Source organism: Ranitomeya imitator, chromosome 1 (assembly GCF_032444005.1).
Source record: "Ranitomeya imitator isolate aRanImi1 chromosome 1, aRanImi1.pri, whole genome shotgun sequence".
NCBI lineage: Eukaryota > Metazoa > Chordata > Amphibia > Anura > Dendrobatidae > Ranitomeya > Ranitomeya imitator.
In genome coordinates this window covers 350,997,143-351,020,129 of record NC_091282.1, presented here as the reverse complement: position 1 = coordinate 351,020,129, position 22,987 = coordinate 350,997,143, and the positions used below count along the sequence as shown (strand labels likewise).

General features: G+C 42.0%; 1 protein-coding gene across 1 annotated transcript; it reads right to left on the bottom strand.

The window, feature by feature from the left end:
* Positions 1-5,224: 5,224 nt before the first annotated feature.
* SELENOM (selenoprotein M) lies at positions 5,225-22,591 on the bottom strand. The gene is made up of 5 exons (XM_069760245.1): positions 22,389-22,591; positions 22,137-22,172; positions 13,467-13,501; positions 11,990-12,068; positions 5,225-6,208 (listed from the first exon to the last, which is right to left on the bottom strand). The coding sequence occupies exons 1-5, from the start codon at positions 22,485-22,487 to the stop codon at positions 6,026-6,028; spliced, it is 432 nt and encodes a 143-aa protein (XP_069616346.1). The 5' UTR covers positions 22,488-22,591; the 3' UTR covers positions 5,225-6,025.
* Positions 22,592-22,987: the final 396 nt, after the last annotated feature.

Below are 22,987 nucleotides of genomic sequence, written 5' to 3'. Positions count from 1 at the left end.
ATTTATTGATTAGGAAAACTGTATTTAGCCAGTGGAAAATGTAGTGAAGATCCTCAATTCCACAAATAGAAATACAGTGCCTTGAACAAGTATTCATACCTGATGAACGTTTCCACATTTTTTATTGTTATGCCCACAAACTTAAAATCATTTTATTGGGTTTTTACGTGTTATGCCAAAATTAAAGTAGCAAGTACTGTGCTTGTGAAGTGTAAGATAAATGATACATGGTTTCTAAATATTTTAACCCCTTAGTGACAGCCAAATTTTTGAAATCTGACCAGTGTCACTTTAATGATAGCTCTGAAATGCTTCAATATATCCCATTGATTTGGAGATTTTTTTTTCTTTTTTCTTGACCCATTATACTTTGATAATGGTAAACTTAGATCAATGTGTTTTGTTTAATTAAAAAAAATACCAGAAATTTGACAAATGTAAAAAATAGCAATTTTCAAACTTTGACTATCCCTTTAACTCAGTTATCCCATTGCAAAACACTAATAAATAACATTTCCCTCATGTCTGCTTTTAAATCGGCATAATTTGTAAAATGGTATTTTATTTTGTTAGCATTTTAGGAGGTTTAATAATGTAGCAGTATTTTTTTTTTTTTTCCTTTTCCCATGGAAATTTACAAAATTATTTTCTTGGGGACCTATCCATGTTTAAAGTGCCTTTAGGGGTCCTAAATATTAGAAACCGCCCCAAAAGTGATACCATTTTAAAAACGGCACCCCTTGACATATTGAAAACTGCTGTCAGGTAGTTTATTAACCCTTCAGGTGATTTTCAGGAATTAATGCAAAGTGACATGACGGGAATGAAAAAAATGTATTTTTACCACCTAAATGTCGGCAACTTCTGAACAGTCTGCTATAGCCGGCAGACTCTAAGGCCATTATTTGGTTGTGAATGGCCATGGCAAACATCAGGACAACACAATCATGACTTCTGGGTGCCGATGGGGATAAAGAGGAAGCCCCCACACTCTGTTAACCATTTATTTGATAGTCACTATTGACAGCAACATCTAAGGCTACGTTCACATTTGCGTTCTGCCGGGCTGCGTCAGGCGCAGCCGTGGCGACGCATGCGCCCCTATATTTAACATGGGGGCGCATGGACATGCGTTTGCATGCGTTTTGCGATGCATGCGTCTTTTTTGCCGCAAGCGTTAGGGCGCAGAGGACGCAGCAAGATGCATTTTTTTGCGTCCAAAATCCGGCAAAAAAGGATGCATGCGTCGCAAAACTATGCGTTTTTTGCATGCGTTCTTGTTTGCGTTGTGCGTTGCGTCGCCGACGCAGCAGCGCACAACGCAAATGTGAACGTAGCCTAAGGGATTAAACGGCTATGGATGCCACCTGTATGGGGATGCTAGTCTTTTATATCTCAGGTCAGTAAAAAGACGTATTGCAGGTCATTAAGGGATTAAAAATATAAATCTAACAATTATGACATGCATTTGTATTCAGCCCCCCAAAGTCAATACTTTGTAAGAAGACTTTTCACTGCAATTACTGCTACAAGTATTTTGGGGTATATCTCTACCAGCTTTGAAATCTAGAGGCTGAGATGTTTGCCCCTTCTCCTTTGTAAACTATGTTTAGCTCAGTGAGATTGGATGGAGAACGTCAGTGAAATTTTCATTTCTTGCCACAGATTGTCAATGGGATTTAGGTCTGGACTGTGACTGGGCCGTTCACACACATTAATATGCTTTGATCTAAACCAGGGGTCCCCAACTCCAGGCCTCGAGGGCCGCCAACAGTGCAGGTTTTCAGGATTTCCTTAGTATTGCATCGGTGGTAATGTGATCATCTGCACAGGTGATGATTCCAACCCCTGTGCAATACTAAGGAAATCCTGAAAACCTGCACTGTTGGCGGCCCTCGAGGCCTGGAGTTGGGGACCACTGTTCTAAACCATGTCTGCACAATATATGCCGTCAGCTGCATGAGGCCCGACAAAGTCTGTTGCGGCTCTTTACGCTATATCGGAGACATCGCTTCCTTCTATCCATATTCAAATATATTTGCGTCTTTCCGAATACATTTGTACACTTTACCATAGGAGCAGACGAAAGCTTGTCTGCTCAGGGCCCCGATGTGCAGTTGCTGACCTCATCACACTTCCGCCGACCCCGCAGAGGCAGCGATGATGGCGGTTACTGGCAAGCACTCCATGGAGGACCTGAAGATTGTGCTTCCATTTTAAATGAGGTAAACTGGGGAAGGCGTGGATTATTGTTCCTGTATGGTCCACGGTCTGGTAACCGCAACTCCCAGCATCTTATTACCATTGTAAAGGACATACTGGGAGTTGTAAGTTCATGTTATACAATTGTATATGGGGCTGACCTGACATTTGCAATTTATCGCTGTACTAAGCTTTGTACTGTCTACATGTACTGGTGTGGTTCTGATGACCTATTCATGTACAGAAGCTCTTTCTGGCGCTGCATTCACATAGCACGGAGGTTCTTCTGGCGCTGCATTCACATAGCACGGAGGTGCCTCTGGCGCTGCATTCACATAGCACGGAGGTTCTTCTGGCGCTGCATTCACATAGCACGGAGGTTCTTCTGGCGCTGCATTCACATAGCTCGGAGGTTCTTCTGGCGCTGCATTCACATAGCACGGAGGTGCTTCTGGCGCTGCATTCACATAGCTCGGAGGTTCTTCTGGCGCTGCATTCACATAGCTCGGAGGTGCTTCTTGCGCTGCATTCACATAGCACGGAGGTTCTTCTGGCGCTGCATTCACATAGCACGGAGGTGCTTCTGGCGCTGCATTCACATAGCACGGAGGTTCTTCTGGCGCTGCATTCACATAGCACGGAGGTGCTTCTGGCGCTGCATTCACATAGCACGGAGGTGCTTCTGGCGCTGCATTCACATAGCACGGAGGTGCTTCTGGCGCTGCATTCACATAGCACGGAGGTGCTTCTGGCGCTGCATTCACATAGCACGGAGGTGCTTCTGGCGCTGCATTCACATAGCACGGAGGTGCTTCTGGCGCTGCATTCACATAGCACGGAGGTTCTTCTGGCGCTGCATTCACATAGCACGGAGGTTCTTCTGGAGCTGCATTCACATGGCACGGAGGTGCTTCTGGCGCTGCATTCACATAGCACGGAGGTTCTTCTGGCGCTGCATTCACATAGCACGGAGGTTCTTCTGGAGCTGCATTCACATAGCACGGAGGTGCTTCTGGTGCTGCATTCACGTAGCAATCCATAATGTCCTTTATAGCTGTGTTTAAAACTTAAAATCCTCAAAACGGAGATTTGAGATTGAGGAGGATTGAGTTTTCTTGGGCCAAAGCTCTCCAATAGAAACGAGGAAACAGTCAGCTCCCGCCTTATTCGGTAAGCTATAGCGCTTACTGAAGAAGCTGCATCGAGAACCCAGATACCTGGAATGCTCCAGATGATCAGCTGTTCGGTGCTGCAGCTGCATGGGTTGAGGCTGTGACAGTCACAACACACAGGCTGTCCATGCATGTGTTGTGACTGTCACACAGCCGTAACACATGCAGCTGCGGTGCCGAACTGCTGATTATTGGGAGCGATCCAGATGGCCGGGTTCCCTATGCAGCTTCTTTAGTAAGCGCTATAACTTTTCGAATAAGGAGGGAGACGACTATGTTCGCTCATCTCTACTCTCCAAATTCTCCTCAAATAGTTAACTTTGTTCTGGTGATGTATTCATCGAAGAACCTTAGTTTGCTGCCCTTGAGATTGGTGCACTGTGGCCTTTAACCAAAAAAATGTGCACTTCTGATCTAAACAATTTCCATTGTAGCTCTGGAAGTATGTTTAGTGTCCTTGTCCTGCTTGAAGGTGAACCTACACCCCGATCTCAAATCTTTTTCTGCCTCTGACAAGTTTTCCTCCAAGATTGCCCTGTAGTTAGCTTCATACATCCTCCCATCAACTCTGACCAGCTTCCCTGTCCCTGCTGTTGAAAAACATCCCCACAGCATGGTGCTGCCGCCATGTTTGACGGTAGGGATGGTGGTTTCAGGGTCATGTGCAGTGTTTTTGCATTTAGCCCAAAAAGTTCCCCTTTGATCTCAACTGACCACAGCACCTTCTTCCATGTACCAGCAGTGTCTCCAACATTTTTTTATTTTTTTTGCCGATGGGACTTCTCTTCTATGTTGCTTTCAATAGGGCTTTCTTCTTGCCATTCTTCCATAAAAGGCCAGATTTTGAGTACATAACTAATTATCCTGTGAACAGCTTCTCCCACCTGAGCTGTGGATCTCTGCAGCTCCCCCAGAGTGACCTCAGGTCTCCTATCTTCTTCTCTACTTGGTTTTCTCCTTGATTGGAATATCAGTCTAGGTGGACAACCACGTCTTTGTCGTTTTGCAGTTGTGCCATACTACTTCCATTTTTGGATGATTGAACTTTGTGCGATATTTAGAGCTTGCCAATTTTTTTTTTTTTTTTTTTATAATCTAACCATGCTTTACTCTTTTCTACAACCTTATTCCTGACCTGCCTGGTGTTTTCCTTGGTTTTCATGATACTGTTTCATCCTTAATGTTCTCAAACTAACCTGAGGCCTTCCCAGACCAGCTGTAGTTATACTAAGGTGGACTCGACTTACTATTTATGACTTCTGGAGTCCATTTGGTCACACAGGATTTTGAGGGGTATCGAACTGCAGGGGTAGAATACAAGGAAAATAAAAACTTGGCTATAGCAAAATGGTGGTGCATACACACTAGCTACCGGTAAGCAATAGATGCAACTGCTCCATTGCCAGCTAACTTTTGCTGGGGTTTTTTTTTTTTTCCCGAAGACCACAATGTTAACTGCAATATTTAAAATAGGTAGGTCTCTGATGGTTCAGTGATCTGTCATTTAAGCCACAATGATGATGACCCACAGGCCCCAAAGCACGAGAATCTCATTAACTGAAAACTACAAATACAGATTAAACCTCCACAAGATGGATTTCTTCAACCCAGGTATTGTTTTAATCCGTATAACAGCGCCAACCTGACAATGCCTGTAATTTACTTAGCAAAATTCTGATGACAGGCTCGCTTTAAGTTTGTGCATGTAACATGAAAATTGTGGAAAAGTCCATGGGCTATGAATACTTTGTCAAGGCATTGTAAATCTTGGAGTATGCTTTCTGGCAACCATGCTAGATTTGACGTTTGTTTATTGGGATGATTTTAAAACTTTATGCACAAAATACAAATTTGATAACAAATCCTTTATTTTAACATTTTTTTTTTATTATGAAAGCCTGTACTCTCCTGAAGTGTAATAATCTGATCACCAAACCTCATCAGGGACGGTTTACATCTGCTCCCAACCAGGAAACTTTGTAGCTGAGAACTTCATTCATGTCCAAGAAGACAAAGGTCGATCAGATGATGTCCGAGAGCAATTTGATCAAAAAAAATTGCCTAAACTGATCCTTCATAACGAACTACCTTCTACCTTGCTGCATCCCTGCAACTATAAGCCTATCCCGAAATCTCATCTATTCTACAGCTTACGCAAAGACAGCACTTGTAAACTCAACTAGTACATTCAACAATCAAGATATGTCTTCGAGATGCTAAAGACCACCAACACATTGCTAGTCTGACTCGTATTCCCTTTTTTTGAGTTTAGTACCAGTCTGCCATGCCAACTCTACCTTAGACATAGTAAATGGGGCTACCTCCCCTGTCTAAAAGGATTTTTGCCAGAACTACAATGTTATGCCAAGTGCTGTGCAAGATGTAGAGAGGGGAGTCTCAGCACCTATTGCTGCTTGCAGTATTAAGAAAAGACTGTGCTGGACCATTTGCATTTTGGTCTTGAAATATGAGAAGAAACCTAGTTGGGTTGTTTAGTAAGTGCAGTAGTTTAGTGTTGTGCTCTTCTAGAATCACTAGTGTTTTGTGCAACATTTCTATTCCCATTTTGCTTCATTTTAACTCCTATGATGCAATTTTCTGTGATGTATTTTCTTGACAGACCTATGGCAGATGAGTACTAAGTAACGCTACTACAACTCCTCCTTCGTATCCCCCACAGGTTTCTCTTCTACATCATCCAGTGTCTTTTGTCTTGCTGGTGCGGTTTGGAATTCTTGGGGGACTGGGGAGTCTGGGCTTTCCTTCTTGTAAAATCCCAGATCCTTCAGCAGTTGGTTAATTTCCTTTCTTCTCATGTTGCTTAGTCCAATTCTCTGTAATAGATGATAAATATCACAATTTGTTTTGTGACCTTGGACTGAATGCATCGGAGTTGAACATGATATAAAGGCTCTAAGTGTGGAACATATAACCAAGGGTGGCAATTTACACACAAACAGATATAATTTTGCTTGTGCATTATTATCACTGAAATTAAATTCCACCCATGGGACCTTGAACTGGAAAGTCTCTAAAGATGTTTACAATATGTCACATCTGCAGATCATGCGAAGGGCACGCTTAACCCCTAATATTCCAATGTTACTCTGGCGATGCGGATTGCAGAAGCCCATACAATTCAGTATTTAGACTCCATTTTAATTTATTATTGTTAGTAACGCCCCAGAATGTGTTAAGAACCAGTTACAAGGTGGTAAAATGGCAATGAATTTTACAGCTATAAAAGTGCATGTGAAAATTCACAAGCGACAAGGGCAGAAGTTAATGTGTTACTAGATGTCAAAGTGTAATCACAGAAATTCACTTTCAAAAGAAGATATCACGTTGGAAATGCCTCAGATATTCAGCTACCTGCAGATCAAACACCTATATATCAGTCTTTTCAGCTCCTCCTGCTTTATAAGGTTATATTAACCCCCTCCCTCCACAACCAATTTCCATTTTTGGATTTTTTTCCTCTTTTTCACATAGCCATAACTTTTTTCATTCTTGAACTGAGAAATATTTGAGATCTGGTTTTGTTTGCGGGACGCGTTTTAGTTTTAAATGACATCACTCATTTTTCCGTATAGATTCAGGGAAAATGGCAAAAAAAAAAAAAGTTCCAAATGTAGTGAAGAAAATACACCATAATTCCACCATTGTTTTTGGAGTGATATTTTAAAGGTGCAATTTGAGCTGTGAAAATGACCTTGAAACTTGATAATGTCAGTACGATTAGAGATACCAAACATGTATACCGTAATTGAACTTGTTTTTTAAGCCAATAAAATAATGAAAAAAAAACTGAATTTTGTGGGAAAAACTTTGGTCTGTGTCCCTAATTTCCGAGACCTGTAACTTTGCTTTTTTATATTACTCATGTACAGCACCATGGAATTAATGGTGCTATATAAATATATAATATTAGCATTAATTTTTTTTTTTTTTGGTGTGGTGAGCTGGTCTTTTTATTCATCTAGTTTTGGAATATATACCTTGTTTTGATTGCTTCTCATTGATTTCCCCCCTCCCCCCTTTCTTTTACTAACTGGTTTAATTTTATATCTTATTAAATCTGACTCTTCTGGATGCATTGCTGCAATGTATGTTAGGCATATTGTAGCTACCGTATATGATTATAGCTTGTGTCTGCATCTAAAAGCAATGATCTGAGCACCCACTGATTGCTTCATTTAACATCTTAAAGGGAACCTGTCACCCCGAAAATCGCGGGTGAGGTAATCTTACCGGCATCAGGGGCTTATCTGCAGCATTCTGTAATGCTGTAGATAAGCCCCCGATGTTACCTGAAAAAGGAGAAAAAGACGTTAGATTATACTCACCCAGGGGCGGTCCCACTGCTGGTCAGGTCGGATGGGCGTCTCCGGTCCGCTCCGGCGCCTCCTATCTTCTTTCCATGACGTCCTCTTCTGATCTTCAGCCACGGCTCCGGCGCAGGCGTACTTTGCTCTGCCCTCTTGAGGGCAGAGGATAGTACTGCAGTGCGCAGGCGCCGGAAAGGTCAGAGGCCCGGCGCCTGCGCACTGCAGTACTTTGTCTGCCCTCAACAGGGCAGAACAAAGTACGCCTGCGCCGGAGCCGTGGCTGAAGATCAGAAAAGGACGTCATGGAAAGAAGATAGGAGGCGCCGGAGCGGACCGGAGACGCCCATCCGACCTGACCAGCAGCGGGACCGCCCCTGGGTGAGTATAATATAACGTCTTTTTCTCCTTTTTCAGGTAACATCGGGGGCTTATCTACAGCATTACAGAATGCTGCAGATAAGCCCCTGATGCCGGTGGGATTACCTCACCCGCGATTTTCGGGGTGACAGGTTCCCTTTAAACACTTGTTAATTTTACTGGCACTTAAGATCCAGCTAACGCACCTAAGAGGGGGTTGGTTTTGTGCGGGTTAAGGTTAGGGTTTTTGTTGATTAACATATTGGGATATATAATAAATTTTCGATTGCTTCCAATATAAGGCTGGATCACATTCTTGTATTCTACACTGAGCCCTTACATCGGAGTTTCAGTGTAAATTCCACATAAATGCATATCAGACTGAACCACTCACTATAAGGCTGGCGTCACACTAGCAGTATTTGGTCAGTATTTTACATCAGTATTTGTAAGCCAAAACCAGGAGTGGAACAATTAGAGGAAAAGTCTAATAGAAACATATGCACCACTTCTGTATTTATCACCCACTCCTGGTTTTGGCTTACAAATACTGATGTAAAATACTGACCAAATACTGCTAGTGTGACGCCGGCCTAAGGCTGCCGTCACACTATCAGTATTTGGTCAGTATTTTACATCAGTATTTCTCAGCCAAAACCAGGAGTGGGTGATAAACGCAGAAGTGGTGCATATGTTTCAATTATACTTTTCCTCTAATTGTTCCACTCCTGGTTTTAGCTTACAAATACTGATGTAAAATACTGACCAAATACTGATAGTGTGACAGCAGCCTAATGAGGCAGATCAAGACACTGTACTTTTTGGCGTCTGCTTCGGTGGTATCCATCTTTTTCAGCGTGCGCTAAAAAGACACCTAAAATAACATGACACCACTGTCAGTGACCAGAGTCCAAAGTGACTCAATCTGCCTAATAAGTGAGTCGTTCCATCGGGCGTTTTGTATGAATCTCATTTTTGGGGATTTACATGGAAACCCTGACAAAGTACTCAAGAGAGCGCAGGGTGCATGTGAACCGAGCAGCCTTCAGATTTTTGGGAGGCAGAATGAATAATAGACAGCAGTACAAGAATAGATCTTGTTTTTATTTTTGCACAGTTCGCCATATCAAGGGGTTATTAGATGAGTTCAGGGTACCATGGCAATGATTGGCATCCATTACAATCGCGTTTTGTTGAACCTGTCAAGTGGGGTTCTTTTAACCCCCTTTTAACCACTTGGATACCTGTGACAGCGGTATTTAAGGGGTTAATCAGCCCTCATCTGTTCCAAAACCGACTGGGGCTGATACCGCAGGGTGTCGGCTGTCATCCATGGGAATTTTGCCTGTGGGGTGGTGGTCACTTTTTCACGATTCTTGTTTTAAAGCATCGGTGAGGGAAGAAGGCCCCTTAACAGCCACCGTTTTAATGCATATTGGGGGTCGTTAAGTAAACTGGGAAAGAGCTGGTGTCACTAGCCTGTTTGAGAGTCAAGAATGCTATGGACACATTTTGTGTTATGTGGTGGCAAGCAGTAGGCCAGTCACCTGAATAGCTGGGGAAGGTTATTGGCTCAATTCTACTACATTGTGTGTGAAATTATTAGGCAAGTTGTATTTTGATCACGATACTTTTTTTTTACATGTTGTCCTACCCCAAGTTGTTCAGGCTTGAGAGCCAACTACCAATTAAGTAAATCAGGTTATGTGCATCTCTGTAATGAGGAGGGGTGTTGTCTAATGACATCAAAACCCTATATAAGGTGTGCTTAGGCAACTTCCTTTCCTTTGGCAAAATGGGTCAGAAGAGAGATTTGATGGGCTCTGAAAAGTCCAAAATTGTGAGAGGTCTTGCAGAGGGATGCAGCGGTCTTGAAATTACCAAACTTTTGAAGCGTGTTAACCGAATAATCAAGCGTTTCATGGCAAAAAGCCAACAAGGTCGCAAGAAGCATGTTGGGCAAAAAATGCGCAAAATAACTGCCCATGAATTGAGGAAAATCAAGCGTGAAGCTGCCAAGATGCTATTTGCCACCAGTTTTGCCATATTTCAGAGCTGCAACTTTACTGGAGTAACAAAAAGCACAAGGTGTGCAATACTCAGGGACATGACCAAGGTAAAGAAGGCTGAAAAACTACCACCTTTGAACCAGAAACATAAGATATTTCTTGGCCCAGTCTTGACAGTTTATCTTGAGACTGACTTTTCAAAGGTTTTATGGACTGATGAAATGAGTGACTCTTGATGGGCCAGATGGATGGGCCAGAGGCTGGATCAGTAAAGGGCAGAGCGCTCCACTCCGATGCCAGCAAGGTGGAGGTGGGGTACTGGTATGGGCTGGTATCATCAAAGATGAACTTGTGGGACCTTTTCGGGTTGAGGATGGAGTGAAGCTCAACTCCCAGACCTACTGCCAGTTTCTGGAAGATAACTTCTTCAAGCAGTGGTACAGGAAGGAGTCTGTATCGTCCAAGAAAAACATGATTTTCATGCAGGACAATGCTCCATCACATGCCTCCAACTACTCCACAGCGTGGCTGGCCAGTAAAGGTCTCCACGATGAAAAAATAATGGCATGGCCCCCTTGTTCACCTGATCTAAACCCCATAGAGCACCTGTGGTCCCTCATAAAATGTGAGATCTACAGGGAGGGAAAACAGTCCACCTCTCGGAACAGTTTCTGGGAGGCTGTGGTGGCTGCTGCATGCAATGTTGATTGTAAACAGATCAAGCAGCTGACAGAATCTATGGATGGAAGGCTGTTGAGTGCCATCATAAAGAAAGGTGGCTAGATTGGCCACTAATTTTTGGGGGTTTTGTTTTGGCATGTCAGAATTGTTTATTTCTAAATTTTGTGCAGTTATATTGGTTTACCTGGTGAAAATAAACAAGTGAGATGAGAATATATTTGGTTTTTATGAAGTTGCCTAATAATTCTGCACAGTAATAGTTACCTGCACAGATATCCTCCTAGGATAGCCAATTCTAAAAAAAAAAAAAAAAAAAACCTTCCAAAAATATTAAGCTTTGATATTTGAGTCTTTTGGGTTGATTGAGAACATAGTTGTTGATCAATAATAATAAACGTCTAAAATACAACTTGCCTAATAATTCTGCACACAGTGTAATGTGTAAATAGATTGCATAAACGTAATGCATTCTCTGGCCGCCTGGACTAAGTTGATCACTATGGTGTGTGTGTGCCTGATTTGCCATTATTTTTACCTAAAATGTCACAACGACGATAAATAAATTCTCCAAATCTATGTTCCCTCTATGTTAGTGTCTAGAGGGTGCACACCACATCATTTGCTACAAGGAAATAATACATTTGCCTAATTTGATTTTACCCAATGGAATTCCACTTAGAATCTTCTGCATTGGAGTGAACTGCGGTACTTGTTGTCATGAGTCAGACTAATCCTAGGAGACTGTTCTCCTTTTGGTAGGAACGGACATATGACTTCAGCAAATCACTGGCTGCACCAAAGGCCAGTGATCAATACTGTTGTGGCCAGTGGTATTTGGCAGCAGATCAAATGTCCATACGGCCTGATCAGGTGTGCACAGACTGACTTTGTATATCCTGTTCCAGTCACAAGTCCATGTGACCGCGGGAGCCAAGCCTGGGCTCTTTAAGGCCACTTTCATATGGTCGAAATACTGGCGGTTTTGTATCCATACTATAGAAGCAATACTTGTACCTCTCGCTGTTCCATTAGAACCAGAGTTAGTGACATAGAAGCCAGTGGAGATGTAACAGTGGTCCACATCATCCAGGGGAAGTCAGGATATTCTGCCCATTTTAGGGATTCAAAAATGCCCCCCCTATTAGGTCCATCTGAAAGTGGTCCGTCAGAATAACCAAAACGGCTTTCAATAAAAATAAATGACTGTTCTGTGCATATATTTCTAGCACATGTCACTTACATCTATTTCTTCATATCTGTTGGAAAGTAGAACTAGTTCGGGATCTGCACCAGGTAGATGTTTCATCTCAAGGTTGTGGCTGGGCGAGAGATGTCAAGGTCCTAAATGGAAGCTTATTAATTTTGGCCTTAGTTGTCTGCTTACATATTGTGTTAAATGTACTGATTTAAAGGGGTATTGCCATCTCCAAAATCCTATCCCAATATGTAGTAGGTGTAATAATAAACTTGGCAAATACCTCCAATTAGAAATATAGTTTAGTTCTTCTGATTAACAGTCGTTTACCCCATGTGCAGTGTATTGCAGTAGCTTGGATATCCATGGTTATGGTTATGACGACTACTGCAATCCACTGCACATGGGGTAAGCAACATAGAAAAGTAGTATAGTTCTTCTGACTAACTAATAGGCGCTATATGCTAATAGTGTTATTAAACATACTGTATATTGGGATAGGATCTTGGAATTGGTAATACCCCTTTAAGGCTACAGTCACACATCTATTTCCACAGGAATAAAAATACTAACATTTCTTATATTTCCTCCATTTTGCATTCTTTCCACAACCTCCCCCATCCCCTCCATTACCTCATGGCTATAGATCTGTTTTTTTTTGTTTTTTTATGGACCCCTTGAGACTTGAATGGCCAAGTCTAATCATCAAACCTAGTGAGTATATCTTAAAGGGGGTATTCCCATATCCAAGATCCTATGTCAATATATAGTAGGTGTAGTGCTAGTTGTAATAATAGCAAATATCTCCACTTAGAAATGTATAGTTTTCCCGATTAGCTATGTCTTTCCTCATGTGCAGGCATTGCAGTACCATAAGTATCCATGGTTACGACCACTGATATAGTGACAGCTAGTTGCTAATGGTCGTAACCATGGATACAAAGGCACTGACCAAATATACGGTTGTGAACAAGCCCCAAGACTGATGGCACACAAATGCACAGATTACACACGAATGAGCCTAAGGCTATATTCACACTTTGCGGATTTTGCTGCGGATCCGCAGCGGATTTGACCGCTGCGGATCCGCAGCAGTTTCCCATGAGTTTACATTACAATGTAAACCTATGGGAAACAAAAAACGCTGTGCACATGCTGCAGAAAAATCCGCGCGGAAACACTGCGGATTACATTCCGCAGCATGTCACTTCTTTTCTGCGGATTTTCACCTGCTCCAATAGAAAACTGCAGTTGAAAATCCGCAGAAGAAAACGCAGTAAAAACCGCGATAAATCCGCAGTAAAAACCGCGATGGGTTTTCACTGCGGATTTTGCAATTCCACTGCGGAAAAATCCGCAGTGGAATCTGCAAAGTGTGCACATAGCCTAAGAGAATCATACCTAACTGCAAGGTAAGTTATTGGGACCCCGGAACTGCAGCCCAAATCACTGTACATACAAGAAAACCTATATAAGAATCACGTTTATTAATGTCAAGTCTACCAGATCTTACAAAGGATACTAAAGAGGGATGTCCTCTGTGACAAAGGCCTTCACCTGTAACAAAAAGGAATTTTTATTACTATGATCAGTTATCACGCTTTCATAGGGTTGTAACACACATGGCAAATATGAACACATGAAAAAAAAACCATTTCCATTGTAAATTCAGATGACTTTTAGCTTAGCCGATAACCGTGGCAGCCTATGCGCACTGGATGATCAATCCAGCCCCGACCATTTGGCGCGATCTGTCGTGTAAAACACTCACTCTTGAAATGCACCAAATGTATCGTTACCCATGCACGACTGCAGATCTGGTGTAATTTTTAGACCTTTTTGTTTGTCTTTATACCGCCCTCCTGGCTTAGTTTTAGACCATTTGAACAAAACCGTGGCAGACTATTAAATTAGTTATCTGGGACTATTTTTATTATGGGCTAAAAACTTAACTCCTCATAAGACCTTTCACCAAATTTTTCATGTTGAACTTGGCACATAGCAGACTAAAACATGTTTTTTTTTGGGGTTGTTTGTTTTTCTTTTGCCTCCATTGTGGAGATTTTGGCAAAGTATTTGGAATCTAATGAGTTAACTGGTTGTCAAAGTGGGTGTTCTCACTGGGGGCTTGTACTTCTCCCTGTATGAGTTGCTACCTGATAACACCCACTTTGGCTTGACTAAAGCTAACTCGGGTGTCAAATACTTTGATGGCTAATATTTCCATAATGGAGAGGAGAAATAAAAAACAAACACAAACTTGTTTCTCCCTCCTGCAGCCCAAATTACATTGCGTGTCCGGGTTGGACATGTAAAATGTGGTGAAAGGTCCTCTTCGTAGAGCCATGCGGTGTGGCCGGTTTCCCACCTCCTCCTAGTTAGTAATATTTAGGACACAACTGTATCACAAGGAAAGCCGAGTCTCTGATCACAGTAGTTTCTGGGCTTCTTCAAGCTTCAGTACCAGCGGGACAATAGATTAATTGCTGTTCGGCATTTTACTAGTTATTAATGGCATCAAAAGCAGAAAACCGAAAAGGAACTTGCCAAAAACAAACTGAAGCCCCAAACATTACAAATGGGGAGGTTATCAAAAAGGTTTGTGTTTTTCTGTAAATATAACAAAACGGGGGGAAAAACTGGCAAACCGGCTGTCCTACACAGAAATTGTCACAAAAGAGTACTTAAAGGGAACCTGTCGCCACTTTTTTTTTTTATTTGCTAATCCATCTGAGAGCAGCATAATACAGGGCAGAAACACTGATTCCAGTGATGTGTCACTTACTGGGCTGCTTGCTGCAGTTTTGTTGAAATCACTGATTTGGCTGCAGCAGACCTAGCAGTTATCTGAATGCTGAGCTTTTTTAACCCTGCATTGGTGGTCGCGAGGTTGGACTAACTGGCGGCAGGTTTAATAGTCTAGTGATAATCTCTTGCTGATAAACCAGTGATTTTATGAAACATTACAGCAAGTAGCCCATGAAGTGATATTGGAATCGGGGTCTCTATCTCGACATCATGCTGCTCTCAGATTAGGTAGCAGAAACCTGTGACCAATTCCCTTTCTTGGAATTTTATTGTACATTGTTAGAGGTTCCCTAATCATTCCTTGATTCATGCTTTATAAGATGCATTTGTCCATCACACATTAAATTTTGTTTTACATGTCTTGATTTATTATGCAATATATACCGTAATCTAATTTCATATTCTGTATCTTACATTTTCTATCTTCTGTGTCTCTTTCTTTCAAGCAACTGATGTGAAATAAAGGAAATCCTGAATATTTTATAGTGTTTGGCATTTGCGAATGCTCATTTAATGGAACATTACTGTAGCTGAATCAGAGCAGAATTTATTCTCGGAGAATGTAGCTTGATAAATGGCCTTTTATAGCTTTAATCGATTATTTTAGAATCTGAGACGGCTGGTTCCGTGTAATTCATCATAAATCTACAATATATTTAGCCACGAAGATAGAATCTCCTGACTCTATCCTACAGATCTTACATTACTTTGCATCTGTTTATGCGCACAGCTTTCCCTGCACCATTGTTTGTAAATTATTACCTAAAACCAACACCTATGCTTTACATGAGCCCAGTAAATGTAAAATCTAAAGCCGTGGTCCCATCTCGCTCAAGACAACACACATTCGACCTGTGAAGGAGAAATGTACGCTTATATTGTGTGCCAGTCACTTTCCAGCTGCATAGTGTCGGACTTGGGTGCCAGGGTCCCACCAGTAACCAACTCCAGGGCCCCACTTCTCAGCTACATGGAAATGTGACATTATCCTCAATCAAAAATGTATAAAACAATGAGCTCGGCAGATTGATAAATGAATAAGCTGCTGCCTGTACATAATGATTCAAGTATATTGTGCCAAGTACTGCTCATATAAGAGGGTGTTGGCCTACTCTTGGACTGGCCCACAGGAGAACAGTAGAATCCTCCGGTGGGCCACCGTACAAGTCTTGCTGCATACATTGTGCAATGGATTGTACAAGGCTTGCCTACTTTCCCTTTTATTTGCAATGCATTATCACAACCTAATGCTTCATAAAATCCCCATTTTGTGCTGGAGAGAGGCAGCTCTTTTAGGCTAAGTATCAATTTGATTTTTTTTTTTCAACTTGCCTACACATTTTACCTGTTTCACCAACAGAAGCAGCGTCTGAGACCTGACAATCAGAGCCAAATATAAAATAAATGACGCTACCGCTGTTCATGGTTTAGATGCCTACAGTAACATAACATAGTAACATAGTTAGTAAGGCCGAAAAAAGACATTTGTCCATCCAGTTCAGCCTATATTCCATCATAATAAATCCCCAGATCTACGTCCTTCTACAGAACCTAATACTTGTATGATACAATATTGTTCTGCTCCAGGAAGACATCCAGGCCTCTCTTGAACCCCTCGACTGAGTTCGCCATCACCACCTCCTCAGGCAAGCAATTCCAGATTCTCACTGCCCTAACAGTAAAGAATCCTCTTCTATGTTGGTGGAAAAACCTTCTCTCCTCCAGACGCAAAGAATGCCCCCTTGTGCCCGTCACCTTCCTTGGTATAAACAGATCCTCAGCGAGATATTTGTATTGTCCCCTTATATACTTATACATGGTTATTAGGTACTTTTTTCTTTAGACTGATTAGTAGCTCATTAGAGTAAAAAAATAAAAGCAATCTAATCTGTCATCCCATAGACCTTATTGTAGTTTTTATTAGCCATGGGTGGCCACAGAGCTTCCTCCTTGTCATAGGTAGTCCTCATCATGAATGTCCCAAGAACACCCATATGCTAATATCTTCTATGTAAGGCTGGTTTCACACTAGCGTTCGGCAGGGTTGCGGATGGCAGCCGTCTTCCTCTGTGAAGTATGTGGATGCCTCCGCATGCGTCGTCTTGATGCTGCGCTGACCTGCGTCAAACGCAACATGTTGCATTTTGTTGCAGTCGGCGCAGCTTCAAAACTACGCATGTGGAGGCATTCGCATACATCCGCATGGCCTGCGTACCCAATGTTAAAGATAGGGTACGCGGGATGTAGGCGGAGCTGAAGGAAGAGGTGTGTCAGTGGGTGGGGCTTCACAGAGGAAGAAGGCTTTCTTCTGCAGCCCTGCCGAACGCTAGTGTGAAACCAGCCTTACACAAAAAATCAAGCCACGATTTAGCTGAGCTTTGTAGAACTAACTTTCCTTCCAAAAATAGACATTTTAAAGAATTCTTACTAAGTTTTATATTCATTAAGTGTGTACATGTGATGTGAGTGTATTCATATACTTGCCTACCGCCTCTCTCTCCAGAGTTTAACACTGTTCTTGTCTGAGTGACCTCACCGCAAGTGCAACCAGCCGGCCCCCTCTACTCTCTATGCATGACCCTAATGTCTTTCTTATAATGTAAGTCTATGTAGCCTAGTTCTGACGCACCATAGGATTACATTATAAATGCCACTTTTGGGTCACGCAGAGCGTAGTGTGACCCAGAGCGTAGTGTGACCCAGAGTGTTGGGAAAGTGGTGACATCAGAGAAAAGGACAAGAACGGTGCAGGACACTGGCAGACCAATAGTAGGTGAGTATATCAATACACTTACACTACATTACATGCACATATACATACAGTATTTAATAATTTAAAAAACTTCTTTAACCTAGATATACTGATTGACATTTGCCAACATCTGCATGTCGGTGAAAATCTTCTTGGTTCTAGCTCTTTCTAGGAAAACTGGAGGACAGTAGGGCCATCATCAAAGTTTCTCAGGAGTAGTCACACATTTCTAGATTTCTGGACAGCCTATCTCCTTAGTTATGCAGCAAATAATATGGTAGATTCAACAGTGTGTGAATGCTGCCTGCTCTCTCCTGGAAGATTATAAATGCAGACGTGTTTATCATCCAGCATTCTAGAAATATGGAGAATAAAGATCCAGACACTTAGGCTACGTGCCCACGTTGCGGATTTCTGTGCGGATTTTTCCGCTCAGTTTTTGAAAAATCCGCAGGTAAAACACTACGTTTTGCCTGCAGATTTCCAGCATTTTTTTTTGTGCGGATTTCACCTGCGTCTTAACACCTGCGGATTCCTATTGAGGAGCAGGTGTAAAACGCTGCGGAATCCACACAAAGAATTGACATGCTGCGGAATATAAACCGCAGCGTTTACGCACTGTATTTTCCGCAGCATGGGCACTGCGGATTTAGTTTTTCATAGGTTTACATGGTACTGTAAACCGGATGGAAAACTGCTGCCACTCCACCACTGCGGATCTGCAGACAAATCTGCAACGTGTGCACATACCCTTAGAGTTGGCAAAAGAAGGATGCCTGATAGCTGATATTTGGGGAAAATGGACTTTAGGTGCTTTTATACTGCAAGGTTCTTGGGCAGAAGCGTTCATAGGAAAGCTCCTGAAATTTCCTGGAGAGCTTGCAGTTTAAACAGGCTGCCTTCCCTGATGAATGGCAAAATGCACGTTAGTTTTCACAAAAGATCATCATTCTCTGCAGTCTGTTGTCCTGTGTAATCCGGATTTCCACTGCTGAGAACATCGACCGTCTAAGTGCAGTTGAATTAACTATTACGCAATGTCAAGTGCGGTCTGCCTGTGTAACCAGACTATTAATGACCGCCGATCGGTGGCCATTTAGTGCAGCCAGTCAGTTTGTCTAAATGGCCCATAAGGCTATGTTCATGAAATAGAAAATCCACTGTACTGCTCAGGATGAATCCTTGGGTATATGCACACAATGTTTTTTTTTCCTGAGGTTTTCAGTAGGAATATACATCAGAAAACGCTCAAAAGTATGAACGCAAGTAATTCTAACTAAGAACGACTTGTGTATTTGTGCTGGCTTATGAACGTCTTTTAACCACTTGATGTTTTCATATTTCTAACAATGCCAAGCAGTGAATTATATATCCATTCTTCTAGTGGTTTCTCCTTGAAATATGATCTTTAATTTACAATACCAGACCATGGCAAGTCTCTGAAGACAAATGGAAGCTGTTTGGAGCATTTTGCCATAGTTTTTGCTAGCTGTTTCTACATTTTTTAATGAAGTGGGAAAAAGACTGCAAAATTACAGTAAAAAAGCATGTCATGAAAACCCTCCTAGAAAACAATAACGGGTACTACAGTTAGAAAAATGGCAAGGAATCAACTGAAAAAAGACACCAAAGACTGTTGGTAAAAAAAAAAAATTCCAGCTGTTCCTGTTTAAAAAAATTTGGCGGAAGAGGGTTTCATAAATGCTTGGTGAAAAAAAAAAAAAAAAAAAGTGTGTGTCACTTCTGTGGAATGGATCCTGAATGAAACCTCTGAAAACTAGGCAATGTCAAGTAAAAAGGCTGCAAAGAATGGAAAAAAAATCTTCCCAAACTCTTCAAAACTGCTTCAGGAAAACAAAAACTCCTTAAAGATGAGTTTGCTTAACGGGTTCCTGACTGAAAAGCTTTTTGTATTTGAATGCTTAAAAAAAAAAACTCTGTGTGAACATAGCCTAAAACTCCTGCATTGCAAATTTTAGTTTCACCTTTTCTTTTTTTTCATCTGCAGATTTTGAAATGTTAAGTTCTTCCTCCTAAATAATCCTTAAACAAGCCACTTTACAGGACACTGAGGTCATCAATGTTTACCTTTTATTTTAAATATCACTAAGAAGTAATCTACGTGTGATAGTTGAGTGGTGTAGCTGGAGGAAGGTGTCATGTTCTTGATGCTGCTGGCTTATTATACGTACATCACTTGCCACCAGTGTTCTAGCCATCTATTCTGGTACTGGCATAAAGCCATATACCTAGACCCTGGTAGTGGCATAAAACAATGTACCTAGTATTCTGATATCTGATTTGACATTAGCATATTATCTTGATATGTTTGGAACCTTTGCCAGTATTACTATGGTCTGTACTTCTATAATGAAAACTACCTCTTTGGTTGTATTTAGAAATGTTGTAACTGTTTGCTGTTCTTAATTAATACATTCGTTAATAAAAATAATATATATACCTAGACCCTGGTACTGGCATAAAGCCATACAACTAGACCCTGGTACTGGCAAACAGCCATACAACTAGACCCTAGTACTGGCATATAACCAGATACCCAGTCTCTGGTACAGGCATAAAACCATATACCTAGACCATGGTACTGGCATATAACCATATACCTAGACCTGGTTGTGGCATATCACCATTCGCCTAGCTCCTGGTACTGGCATATCGCCATTCGCCTAGCCCCTGGTACTGGCAGATCACCATACGCCTATACCATGGTACTGACATATCACCATACGCCTAGCCCTTGGTACTGTCATATCAGCATACGCCTAGACCCTGGTAGTGGCATATCAGCATACGCCTAGACCCTGGTAGTGGCATATCAGCATACGCCTAGATCCTGGTAGTGGCATATCAGCATACGCCTAGACATTGGTACTGGCATATCACCATACGCCTAGACCCTGGTAGTGGCATATCACCATATGCCTAGACCCTGGCTGTGGCATATCACCATACGCCTAGCCCTTGGTACTGTCATATCAGCATACGCCTAGACCCTGGTAGTGGCATATCAGCATACGCCTAGACCCTGGTAGTGGCATATCGCCATACGCCTAAACCCTGGTAGTGGCATATCGCCATACGCCTAGACCCTGGTAGTGGCATATCACCATACGCCTAGACCCTGGTACTGGCATATCACCATACGCCTAGACCCTGGTAGTGGCATATCACCATACGCCTAGACCCTGGTAGTGGCATATCAGCATACGCCTAGACCCTGGTAGTGGCATATCAGCAAACGCCTAGACCCTGGTAGTGGCATATCAGCATACGCCTAGACCATGGTAGTGGCATATCGCCATACGCCTAGACCCTGGTAGTGGCATATCGCCATACGCCTAGACCCTGGTAGTGGCATATCGCCATACGCCTAGACCCTGGTAGTGGCATATCGCCATACGCCTAGACCCTGGTACTGGCATATTACCCTACGCCTAGACCCTGGTAGTGGCATATCAGCATACGCCTAGACCCTGGTAGTGGCATATTACCAAATACCTAGTCTCTGGTACTGGCATAAAGCCATATACTATTAGAATATCAGTCAGATGTACAAATTCTTTGCTTTAATCAACTGTTCAGCATAAATCTATACGATCTGAAGTATTTCTTCTGAGAAATCATTCTTATCTGCTCTGTTATAAGAACCCCAGACTTAACCATTTACATTGGTCCACAATAGACAGGAATATTCCTGTGGGTAAAGATCTCATTCAGGTGCCACATTTCAGATATGTGTAATATCCGTACTTTTTGCGAAGAAACCATGTAACCATTATAGTCTGTGGCTGTTAAAATGTCAATTTCTCTTTTTTTTCTGAAGAACAGAGTGTTTGCAAAATCAAAGCGGAGACATGTCCATTTTTTTTTATCAGTTACAGATCAAAATCGCATATGTTATGGGTCCATGGAAAACTTGGACAGCACACAGACACTTGTTGCATACTAGTGCTGCCCATTTTACCCTGACTGCTGGTAGGAGAAAGTAGAGGGTTTTGTTTTTTTTAGTTTTTTGGCATTTGAGGAAAAAACAGGTGGTAAAAAGACACATGCCATCTTTATTTTTCATGTACAGGGAAAAAAAAGACATCTATGTTTCAGGAATGCATAAGTTCCTAAGGGCTTGTTCACATGCTATGTTTTGTTACAGAACCAGTAAAGTGAATGATACTTCTGAAATCTTAGGCATATGCTGCATATTTTTTCCTTACAGAATTGAACCAGCAAAAGTTTTTTTATTTTATTTTTTTCAAATCTGCTGCATGTCAATTCTTTCAGTGATTTTCAACCATGGAAATGAATGGGGAAAGATCGCATCAAAAACGTGATTATTGTACGCCTCATTTTTCCTTCCAATACTTTGGTTTTTGAAAAAATCTGCTGCAAATACTCAACATGTGCACATAGCCCTAACTCTCTCCTGAATAAACGCATTTATTCATTGTGAGTAAATTAATTGAGATGATTGAAAACCATCATGGCAGTCGCCATATGTAACAGCTGGGATGTTTTGCCCTCATGCCACATCAAGTACCTTCAGGTCGCCAGTCTGATTAATATTAAAGCTCAATAGTGTCACAAGTAGTAAGAAAGTGATGACACGTTCTGTCTTACCTCTTTAAGTCTGTTCAGCTGTCATCCACCACATGACTGCGAAGAAAGAAATGTTAGAGATCAGCGCTCGGTGGACTCTGCCAGATGTTGCGTTAAAGCCCTCTTTAGTAGTAGAAGGGTTAAAAAGGTGCATCCGTTCCGCCATTAATCCCTGCTAATCCCATTGATTTTAGACTGAGTTTCTAAAGCGGATACAAGCATTTAGCACATGTTCTGCCATGGCTGCAGCCCATCAGCTCGGACATTACCCACCTCTACTTTTGCTCTTGCCACATTCTTTAACTTGTCCCAATCAATCTGGTAGCCCAGCAATGGCTGGACGAGGCCGAGCAGCAGCAATGACAGCCACATTTTAGGAATCAGCTGTGACCCTGAGAGAGAAAAGAAAGCAATCACACAAGGAAGTAGAGGGAGAATGTGTATATTTGTGTGCCACGTCAGTGAGAATGCGAATGAGGAGGGAACACTGAGGGGAGAGGAGGGCTGATATCCCCCCACCTCGCCTCCTCTGCCCCCAGGAGAGTGCAGCAGATAATGAGTACTCTCCATGGTCCAGGCCTCCCTTACATCATCCTGTGCCCATCTGTGCAGCACACGTTACCGTACAATACCTACATGACACCTGCAGCTCTGTAATCCATCACTGTCCAAGTCTGAAAATGGACACAAGCAGCTTTTAAAATAAAACAAAACCCAATATATAAGGCTGCCGTCACACGATCAGTATTTGGTCAGTATTTTACCTCAGTATTTGTAAGCCAAAACCAGGAGTGAAACAATTAGAGGAAAAGTATAATAGAAACATTTGCATCACTTCTGCATTGATCACCCACTCCTGGTTTTGGCTTACA